The sequence below is a fragment of the Tetrao urogallus genome (assembly GCF_951394365.1).
Source record: "Tetrao urogallus genome assembly, chromosome: 4".
Taxonomy (NCBI): Eukaryota; Metazoa; Chordata; class Aves; order Galliformes; family Phasianidae; genus Tetrao; species Tetrao urogallus.
Window position 1 is genome coordinate 13,227,611 of NC_136817.1, and position 12,245 is coordinate 13,239,855.

The 12,245-nt window shown below is 33.9% G+C and overlaps 1 protein-coding gene across 3 annotated transcripts in view; it reads right to left on the reverse strand.

The window, feature by feature from the left end:
- The window catches only part of LRBA (LPS responsive beige-like anchor protein), a gene marked incomplete at both ends in the record, with an annotated part of 363,076 nt that overhangs the window by 18,199 nt on the left and 332,632 nt on the right, over positions 1-12,245 (reverse strand). For all 3 annotated transcript variants that reach the window (XM_079534450.1, XM_079534449.1, XM_079534448.1), the window contains one exon: positions 7,831-7,998. In XM_079534450.1, coding sequence (XP_079390576.1) covers positions 7,831-7,998 — 168 coding nt within the window. The remainder of the gene's footprint in view (positions 1-7,830; positions 7,999-12,245) is intronic.

Below are 12,245 nucleotides of genomic sequence, written 5' to 3' on the forward strand. Positions count from 1 at the left end.
GTTTTTAATTGAGTGCCATACTACCGTAGAGCAACTCTCCTTTCTTAGCAGACTGACCGCAGTGAATGGCATTGACAGACTTCCTAGTCACAGAAATTTCAAGAACATTTCAATGTTTGGAGGCTCTGCACATTTTTAGCCATTATAGTAAACCATTCAATGGAAATTAACAATATTAATAGCAGAATTTCTAACTAACACAATTACAGATTTAAGGACATAACAACATGCAGAAAAGGGAATACTGACAAGTATAACCTTTTTAAATATATATACATATTTTTTTAAGAACAAATTCTTGTGTAAACAACTTCCAAAAATGGTTTTGTTTGAGAAATAATCACTATATTCTAAACAATTATTTGTCCTATAAACATTTAAAATGTAGAATGTTGTCTACAGTATTAGGGTGTGTTTTGAAACAGAAAGCAAAGGTCCAAATCATAGAGAAACTTGGGAACAAAGATGTAGGCAAATTCAGGATGAGAATAAAGATGAGGAAGGAGGCAAAGAGAATTTTTCTTACCTGGTTAACATCAGGCATATTATCTACTTGAAACGTGTGTGACTATTCACTGCATAGAAAGGCAAGCACGTATGTAAACCTTCACATAATCAGTTTACATGATTATTGTGTCTGCATACACAGAAAATATTACCCATGACACTATTTTTGTATCAACCAATGCAGAAATATCCATCAGGACATATTTTCAAAGTTTAAATCGCTTGCATTACTCGCGCAAATAATTAATTATCAAGACTTCATTTATAAAAAGTTTGCATTTTCCAACTGAGAACTGTGTATAGCAGTTCATAAAAACAGACTTATTTGAATTTGCTACACTCAACATAATTTCAACTAATGAATTCTTTAATCACCAGACCATGGCTCTCATTTAATAATCACGCCAATTGAAAAACAGTCTTTCAGAAATTCAAATGCAGATTTAGGAATTGTAGCTATCTAAAAACAATGCAGCTTCTAGCAGAAGTAGAATAGACTGCTATTTGACAAGACAAGAAACTAGTGATTGAACATTGAGTCTTTTGGGAGATTTCAGATTTTGTAAATTGAAAAGATTATGTATTTTACATATTTTAAGAATATACATGTTAATAATTGTTCAATTAATCTTCTCAATTAAATCTCAGTTAAATCCTGCAATTCTCCAAGTATGAAAACACATGCTTACATTCCCATATGTGCTCTGCTACACAGCCACACTACTAAAAGCACTTAATTTCTCTAAAACAATTCAGAAAACCTGAATAGAAAACCTTGTAAAAAATATAAAACTATGCAATGAAAGCACCACCGCCACTCTCACAATGCAAATGTGATACACACAGAGAGTAACATTTTCCAACTTTATGAGCTAAAATAAAAGAGGTAATATAATTTGTTTTATTCACATATGTGTGGGAGATCAATGCAATAACTCAAAAGAGATTGCATTAGTGTTAGTGGTAGTAATACAGTTATACACTGACTCTATTTCACTAGTACCGGATACTCTTATTGGTTAAGTATTAGTTTCATTAACCAAACAAAATTTCAAAATTAAATCCTTTTTAAAAAAGAAAAATTGAAAATAATTAAGATCAAATCTGCATAATTTTTTTTAAGTAGCAGAACAGTCTCATCATAATCTATGAATTTAATGCAAAGACAACAGAATAGCACTTCATCTTCACCTCGACTATGGAAAAGCCTACTTTCTTATAAGCGTAAACAAAATGTAAATGATTAAATTAACCATTGTATACCTCTCCTTCCAGAAAGTACAGCTAAATAAGAGAACTACAACGAAAACAAAACAAATTAAGCAACAAAATAATTTAAAGATAGACTGAGATTCACTATTCTGACTACTTCTAACTAGCAGGCAGAGGTGAGGAATCATTAAGAAAGAACGGAGGAAACGGATGTAAGAAAGTACTTCAGATGACTTACAAGATACAATTATAATCAACACAGAAAAAGAAATAAAAAACTCAACGACGAAAGGAACTAATATGAAAGTTAAGAAGATAACAGAATGCTCAAGATGCATTATAAAAAGGAAGAAAAACAAGGACAAAAGAAAGCTTCTTGAAGTGTTTGGGGAAGAAAGGTTTCAACATACATAGGCCAATGTTTTTTAGGATCTCATGGGAAGTTAGTCTACAGGAAAAAAAAAAAAAAGGTAAATAAATACCAGCAAAAACTACTGCAATGCAAAAGAGTGATAAGACAGACATCAAGACACCAGCACCAGCTGGCACAGCTGAAAGTTCTTCAGTGACTGCAAATACAGGAAAAAAGTCAGGCAGAAAGATTAAAATAGGTGAGACTTTTTTTTTTTTTGTATCATTTTAGGCAATGATGTATGAACAAGGAAGGACAAAAACGGGCAAGGATGGAAGAGATGCAACTAGCAAAGAAATAGGGAGCAGCAATCATTCTGTAATCATAAGAATACATTAACAATTTCACATGAAGTTGATCTGCTATTCAGTGAACAGCAAGCAGTATCAATGCCAGGCATTCTGAACTATTTTAAGTAAAATCTTTAATAGCAAGACAAGCTGCAGTCAGGCAACAAGTGTAAGTAAAAGCAGCAATGAGAGCTATTGTCTCAAATAGAGAACACCTAAATAAGGTAAATGTTTGCAACTCAGTTGGCCTGGTAATTGTGATATGGAAACACTCTGAAAATGAAACTAAATAATTCCAATTATAACTGGCGTTTTACAGAGACTAGATAAGGTTCTGCAAAGCTAAGAAAAAAAATCTTTAAGAATTAGGAAAAAGAAGAACTGAGAAATTAGAAAGTTGCCCACTCAACTCCAATAAACAGAAAAATGCTAGCAGAATGTTTGTACACAGTTTCCTCAAAGCAAACAAATGGAGTAACACTGATTTGGATTTGTCATGAACAAATCATGTCAAAGCAATTTTTTTTCCTGCACTGGCAAAGAAATAAGACGTCTGGTCAGGAAAATGCCACATAACATGACTTCAGTAATGACACCAGGATTTTCACACTACCAATTTCATATAGAAAACAGCAGAATAGGTTGGAAGGTGGTAATAAGGGTCAGATAAAAGACCAGTTGGAATGCTGTATTCCAAAAGCTCTTCATAGCCAAAACAGAAAATACATCATGGACATTCCAGAATTGTGTAATGTCTAACATTTTCTTCAATGACCAATTTGACAGAATAAGATTGCCAATTACATTTGTAGACATGAGTTGCAGCAAGTCTGTTTGGGGGGCAGAATGAGCATTCAAACAGAGTATTCAAACTGGAGAAATCTAAAAATGGATATCATTCAGGAAGTTTAAAGATAAGGTTTCACAGTCAAACTGCACAGAAGAGGAGAAATAACTGATTATTAGCGATCTTCCAGAATAAAATGAAATTTGTATTGGCTTAAACACTTAAAGTATGTGTGTCTAACTGGCCAGTTTCATGTTTCACTCGCCTTCTTTTTTTGATATATTTTAATAAAAAACATAAATTAAAAAACACTTATTACTTACACACATTAACTATATTATGTATGGCCCAAACAATTCCTCCTCACTCAGTGCTGACCAGGCAAGCCAAAAGGTTGGACAGCAATGACTTCAAGTATTGACACTGTCATGCTGTTTTCAGAGAAGATATCCCTTGAGGAGGAGAAATAAGTCCTCTGTAAAACTGGTTGTTTTATACTGATTACTACAAAAGCTTCAACTGCAATGCTGAGTCTGTGTTGACAAAGACAACTTTAGAGGGAGAAACAAACATAAGTCAGAGGTCTAGAAAAACGTGGTTTATGTTAAAAAACAAACAAACAAACAAAACAACAACAACAACAAAAGAATTGGGTTATTAACACTGGAAGAGGGTCACAGAAATCCAAATAAGTGAAAGTTGTTTTACAGACAAAAGAAAGAATATGTTTCCTACACATAACAAAGAACAGAAACATAAGAAGTGTTAGAATTAAAACAAATAAACAAACAAAAAACACTAGACTGTAGAGCCCCACATATATCAGTCTGTTTTTAATAGCAGGTTGGACAAACATCAGTCAAGAATGGTATTGGTGTAGTTAAGACTTCTTTGAAAAAAGGGAATAGATCAGGTGACAAAAGTTCCTGCCAAGCCTTTTCCTAAGCATCTGTCATTACGAAGTACAATGCAATTTCTCAGCCTAGGAAATACCTAAACACCAATGGTTGCTGCTTGAGCTTCAAAGTGAGAGTAAGATCTGAAAGTGATGCGGGCCATTTATATGCAAATTATTTCTCTCATCTGTTTCCCCGAGCTATCTCATCTAGTTCCTCCCTCCTACTCCCACTTCTCACCTCCCCTCCCTTCCCACTGCACTCTACTGGCCAAGTTGCTCCCTTTATTCAAGAACACAGCCCAGCCCGAGCAGCCTCTGCACGAAGTACATACCCTGTTCAGGAACTCTGAGTCCCGAGGCAGTATGCCACATCTTTATGTGGTACTTTGCTATTAGATTAGAGTCTCTCAATATGCAAAAACCAGCCTTGTGATGGAGATCACACATGGGCTTCAAGGGGTACTAAGTGGAGAGTTTCATCCTCTTGCTCCTTCCTCCCACCACCTCCCAAAGCCAGCCACATGACAAGCAAAGAAATATAAAAGCCCCTTATACTATCAGAAATGACTTTACATCTCCACAGTAAATTATGCTAATTAATGTGAATTCAACATGGCTCTGAGCTTTTCTAAGGGATACAACTATTTCAAATCCTTTGTTCTTAATTATTTCTAGGCTTGGTCAGAAATTGTGCACAGAAACATTGCCTGTACACCAAACTGAAGTACTGCCACATTTCCATGTTTTCCAAAACAATTTATTTAGAAAGAATAAACCCTACATTTGATCAAAGAGCTTGGTGGAATATTTTTTGAATTTCAGGTTTTAATTTGAGAAGAAGGAAAAAAATGACTTAACCTAAATGTAATCAAGCTGTTTGGTAAAGAATAAAAATTGTCTTCAACAGATGTATCCCATGCAGGATTTTGTACCTTTGAGATTTAAATTAATCAAATTTGGTTCACACTGATCAATGCATTTGAGATTTATATAAAGTATGTAGACAGTGTGACTGCACAGGTACCATTTCCATAAAAAGTCAATTTGAAAGTTAAAAATTGAAAAACGCAAACAATTAATATTTTGCTAACATATTTCTTTTGTTAAACCAAAAATGTAAAGAATTTTTCCATTCAGTCCAGTTGGCCAGAAGTATTGTCCTTGATAAAGACTATAAAACAAAACACTTATTTATCACATATGCCATAGCCCACCTGGCTTGTCAGCTTGAGTTAAGTACCATTCTAAAACATGAATACTTGCAGCCAGAGATCAAGAGCACAATGCTTCCTGAAGTAATGAAACCAGATAAAGGAACTGAAATAAAATGTAAGTGGTGAACTAGTAGGTGCACAACAAAATATTTACTGTAACTTGGCCGTACTTGTCTGCTGACTGATATACATCAGAGCCACAAGGAGCTAGGAAAGAAGGAAAGAAATATTTCTGATTGAGATTATTTTTGCTAAAACTTCTCCAGCATCGTGACTTGGCTATGATCACGGATGATTGTTGCTGTGAAGTTATTTTTAAGATGGAAACTGGAGATAAATAAATAAAAAAAAAGAAAACTATCTAAAATGACAATGAATAAAATATACTCTGAGGTAAAAAAAAAAAAATAATAATAATAATAATCATAAGCTTCAAATACAAATGCCAACATCAGACAAGTTAAATATCTGGCATCCCACAAACAGATGGAAGTTACAGTTGCAGTAACAGGGCTCCAAATCTAACAAACCTGCTGGTGCTTTATATTTCTGACAAAAAAAAAAAAACCAAAAGATTGAACAGAGACCCCTATACAAAGCTCTTTCTGGGAAAAATTAAATCCATGAGATTATAATCTCTTTGAAGCAGAAACTGTCTTTCTCTATATACATTGGGCCAATGTATAATGCCATGAGATTCAAATTCATTACAAAGGCTTTTAGGCATGCTATATCAGACACAAAAAATAATAATAATGATAAATACTAGTCACACAAGTAATTGCATTTCTCTTAAAGTATAAGGTAAGTAGGACTGCAAGTAAAGAGAATCAGTAGTAAAACTAGCATTAATGTTGAAAATTATGAAATTTTAATATCTCAGATATCTTTGTTAGAGAAGATAGTCAATGAATCATATAAAAAAATAAAGAACACTCTAATCAATACAAAATCTGAGTATTGTGATATATATATATATCACAATATATATATCACTATAGATAGATAGATAGATAGATAGATAGATAGATAGACAGCATATGTGATATGCTAAGGCCATAAAGGAGCCCTCAAGGTCCTCTCATAAAACAGGCAAGCATCCAAAACTGCAGCACATATTCAACAAGAATAAATACTCAGGACAGGCCCAGAAATCTGCAAAGATAGACTGTTCTTGCTAGCTTTGAATACAGTGTAAGGACACAATACCTGGAGATGTTATCCGCTTCACACGAGTTTAGGACTTTCTCCTCAAAAAGACAGTTTATCCCTTTAGGATTTACAAGCTTACTTGACTAACCTATCAAGTTCTTAAATTCCTTTCACAGACTTCGGAGTTTTCAGGATTACAAGCTCTGCAGAAATAGTGCATTATAAAGCACTATTAAACGCAAGTTTGCATTTTCTTTAAATTGATAGATTGCAAAATACATGTAAAATATTTGCAGTGAATTTGTTCCCCAACCAAAACCATATTTATTTTACAATGCTCATAACATTATGTTGGACCTGTCCAAAAGGTCCCATCCACTGAATCAGTGTTGGAAAGAAAATGCTGATAAGGCTGCTTACATTCTCCACCTGAAAATCCTGCAATGTTTGAATAGCCATCAAATAACAATCAACATCTAGGAATTTTCAAATGAGATTCGGATATTGGTTCTGACACTAAACAGTTGAGTTTACTAGTTTGTGTTACTTCAAAATGGCTCATAGGATGCAATTGCAGTTGAACCTCTTTTTTTTTTTTCTTTCTAACACTTTACCAAACTGATTGTCTTGGAAGCTATTGAATACTCATACTTTGTAAGAAATTCTAAGTCAGTTGTAACTGCAGTATATTCCAGATATAACAATCCTTCTTGTTTTCCAGGTGTCCGTTTTATCTTTTGCAGAGAGCAGGCAAATACACGAGAGCTAAGATTAAGCACATCACACCCTACCAAAGTTTAAATAAAAAACGTTTTTGCCACCTTCTTTTAGATAAACATCCCACTCAGCCCATTTAACATATCATTCCAGTGCCCTGGTCTAAATTAAAATGCAGTATCTGCATAACTCCATTGATGGCTAATAGTGAGAACCTGTACAGGTAAGATTACAGTTGCACACAATGCAGTCTGCATTATAGTGATATCTACTCTTTTTTGTTTCAAACAACTCAAACACTGGTCTTTCACGGAATCCCGAGTTTCAGAGAAAAAGATCTCAGATTGATCAAGAAATACAAGAAAACATTTCCATTCTCCAACTCCCAGAGCCACTCCTCCCCAGTTTAATAAGTGACAAGTAGAAGTACATGTTTGTAAAGTTCAGTACCGTGTAATTTAAAAATGAGTTCTCCTTGTGCTGGAAAACAGGCACTGTTTGTGCTCAGTTACTTAAACTAGAATGGAGCATGAATACAAACAGGAAATAGCATATCTTGACATTAGAGTTTCCAAAAATTTTGTCACACATTCAATCAACTAAAATTTAGACAACGTCATTGTGAAATGGGTTTTTCTTACCTCTTGGATTATCACCAACGATATTGGTTTTGCCATTCCAGTACCAGAGCAGCAATGTTGCATCACGAGACCCGGACAGAATGTAACAATTTCCTCCAATATACGACTCAGAACGAGCAAGACAGGTGACAACATCCCAGTGTCCAAATACTACTTGCATCAGTTTACCTGAAATAAATTAAATCAACTGTTTTAAAAGTCCACTTTAATTTTTTACCAGTCACTAATTAAATACATTATAAAGTATTTCAGAAACACTGTCCTAATAAAAATAGGTTCAAAGAAAAACTATAGTAGAGACTCTTATTCCTTTTTATGAGTTGGTGGAAATACTTAAGAAGTGCACTAGTCTACAAGTTTGGAAAAAAAAATCCATAAATATTATATTTTATTCAAAGGCTGACTATGCCTTTGTAGGTTGGTTTTTTTAAATCATCAATATATTTACACTCACTCTACAGGATGTAAACATGGCACAGTTTGCTTTTAAAGCAAATTTAAAGGAAGCTTACTGAAGAAAAAAAAAAAAACCAACAGAAAATAACATGGAAATCTGATAATGATGTGGCAAACAGATTTCAAAACATACAGGATCCAGAATAAATAGATAGTATGAGAGCTGCCTACAAAATACAGCATGTCCAGCTTTTGAACATCTCTTTCAAAGAAAAAAAAAAGATGAATGTCAGTTAAAAAAAATTACACTTGTGTCATAGTTTCTCCATTAACATACACTTGCCAATTATTTGAACCAACATCTTTTGTTTTTAAGAATTTCTGGAATGTTAAAAAAAAACCTTTGATTATAAACCTGGCAAAAAAAAAAAAACAAAAAAAAACCACACCACTCCAAACACAAAATATTTCCATCCATCACACAGAACAAATTCTTGGAACTTTGACTGATACAAAAAAGTTTTAAGAAAAGCCCAGACAGTTAAAATGTGCGATTCAGCAGCGTATATAACATTAACATCACTATTACATCTGAAGTTAACTAATCCAAACAATATTTTCAGGAAAAAAAATGTAAATTTGGATACTAGCATGGAGTGGATTTGTGAGTTGGAGAGCGAACACATGTAATTGTCTATCACAGGAAATCTCTGCCAGATCACCTTGAAAGAGGGAAAATGAACAGGTGGGGACAGTTCCTTCTTCAGCAATATGGCTGAAGGCAGTGGAAATCACTCGCCGGGGCTGGCTCGTCCAGAGCAGATAATTATAAATAAATAAAAATATTAGGGGTCCTTCTGGTTTCTGGATCTGCTAGCAGCATTTGTGATTCCATGAAATGAGAGTGTAAGTGCTGAAATCCCTCTCAAAGGATTTGCTGAAGCTTGGCAATTGCAGATCTTGCAGAGAAAGTACAAATGATACACACACATGCTTCTTCTGAGCCTACTTGGCTTAGTGTAGTAACCTGGGCTAGGACAAATTCTGCAACCAACAACATGATTAAAAAATTAATATGTAGCCTGGGATTCCTCAGCCCAAAAGATCGTGTACCCATTTGCACTTTGAACTTAATAAAGAATTTGAAAGAAGAAGTAATAAGGTGGTGGCTTTGGAAAAAACACATGAAATAAAATGACCTGTAAAGTGTTTTAAAAGAAAGAAACTGGTGGTATGACAAACAGCAGCACAAATTAGTGGTGGGACTCAAATTAGGCACATGTTTATAACTTATTTTGGTGCTTGAGTTAACCACAGTTTGTCAGTCATATAATGTGAGTAGTGGGAAGCAGTCATAGCTCTTCCTACACATTGTAAGGTCACTGTATTGATATAACTAATAACTACAAAACACTGAGTAACACAAATAATAACAAAACACTTAACCAAGTGGTTCTGAGGAAAGGACACAAATATACTAATAGCCTGATTTATAACAAAAGATCTAAAAGTTAATTGCATTAAAGTTGCTAAAACCAGCAAAATCAAGAGAAAGTTATAAGTATCTTCAGAAATGGAGAATTACTTTGGGTACCTGGACAAAATGTAAGAATAAGGTGATGTAGCTTAAATGAAACTCATGCATCAGATTTAAAATGAAATGCTGGCAAAAATTATGAGTTCATTCTCCAAAACAAAACAAAAAATTGTGAAATGAAGTGCTACCCAGGATCATTTTCAGATTGGAAGGGACAACACCCTAGAAGTTATACCTAATGTACAGATCTACTCTTATCTCTCAATGATTGAGTACGTCTATACCTCTGTATACCAAGGTTTTCATTTGGACCACAGTAAGATAACTGTCTAAGATGCTGACCAGTTAACAAATTACTGAACTTCAGAGCAGTGAGACACAGGCATAACCTCCTTTTGGCAAGAGAAGAAAATCTTACAAAGTGTGTACTTCTCCTTGAAAATTCAAGTCAGCAATTACCTGGTTTAGATTTGAAAGTAATTTTGCTATATAACATATTTTTCAGATACATACCCTTAGGTATTCAAATATTTGAGGAGATTTATGCTTCTAGAACACAAGTTTATGTTATAAACATAACAGAGTTATATATTTCTCTTCCAATTATACTATATCGGTTCAATTCTAGAAAACAAACATTTTTCAAGTCTATTTGTTTGACAGTTGTTCATGTCATTGCCCTTGTTAGGTTTACTTTGTTATCAAGGATTAAGGCTCAGTAAATTCCATCAAAATCATTGAAGTAAGAAATATATGTGTATTTTTTCATATTATTAAAAAAAAAATTCATTAATTTCATATGAGTTCCACAACTTTCTTGTTTCTCTCCTTTAAAACAAGTTTTACTCTCTATACGTTAAAATCAAACATAACCATATGCGCTCAGATATCCATTTTTGAGAAAACAAAATTTTCCAGTTAGTGTTTTATTTGACAGGCATGCTACACATAATTAAAAGAAAAATAAGACTCAAGTCTCTGTGCAACTGAATCTCAAAAGCTGTCTAGAAACCATTCCCGCCACTGAAGAAATACTTTACTGTGCTTGTGCTGTGCTGAGAACCTATGGTTTATGCTGAAGGTATTTTCTGTTAAACCAAAAGCCCCAAAATCTATTAAGAAAGAGAACCTCTTTTTGTCTCAGAGCTACAGCATAATTGAATTCAACACCTGTGATAACTTGCCATTATGCCTTATTGATTCTATCACCTTTTCCATTTGCAGTTCTGCTGATTTCAGAGTAGCATTTTACTGCTATATTCTCATTTTAGTTCCAAGCAAAATAAACTACAACTGAATTTATGATACTTAAGCTACAGCCAGAGTCGCTGTACAAACTGGAGACACAAACAATACAAATTTGCTGATACTTCTTTGACAATTTTATTTTGCTTGTAATCATAATTACGCTAGTATCAAAACACCCGATATATCTGTCTTATACACAGAAATCATAACAAAATAGTCAGAATCGTGGAATATCCTGAGTTGGAAGAAACCCACAATGATCACTGAGTCCACATTTGGGCTCCACACAGGAACATCCAAAAATTCGAACCCTATGTTTGAGAGTGTTGTCAGACACTACTGAACTCCTGGCAGCCTGGGGCCGGGGCCACTTGGCTGGGAAGCCTATTACAGTGCCCACATTTCAGTCACTATTTATAGTTAATATTGATACAGGTGAAAACTAACAAAATAACACAGGTTTCTTTCACAGACACAAAATAAAATATATCCTCCAGCATTAGAAGAAAATAGCTATCTATTCATGTAAATCAAAGAATATATACACTGACTGTTCATTATTGCTAGGTAAATTCTGTCAAGATCTTTAAATTCAGAGGTTTTATGTAAATTTATTTTCATCAATGAGAAAATTAAACTAAGATGAGTCTAATAAAATGACTATATAATGAATTAAAGTCAATCAACACAAAAGAAATGGAGCTTCTCACTTGAACTTAAGGATTTAAAACCACAAAAACGACAGATATGTTGTCCTGTTAAAATGTGCAATGAAAATTTCAGTAAAGACGTCCTCTTTTGCAAAACATCTTGTTTGCCAAATGTGAAAAACACTGCTAACTTATGTATTTAAAAAATTATGACAAACACATATGATATTCCCTATAGATTAATAACCTACTGGAAAGCTTGATGGCACACACATACATTAACTACATCGGGTCATTAATCCCAAAGAAATACCTTGCAGTGAGGTCACTATTTCTATTATAAGATAATGAAAGGGCGAAAATCAGACCTATTTTTTTTCTGGGGACTCCATGGCATTTAAATTCCTTCGGCTCTTACAACGAAAGATTCTTTTCTATTTAGCATGACACATGCGTGAATTCAACTGTTTGGATACATGCCAGCTGACAGACTAATTTAACTGCTGCCATTCTTTTGATCAGTTTATGTTAAACAAAAGAATTCAGAGGTTCCAAATCAATTTTTTTAGTATATCATAGCTTTC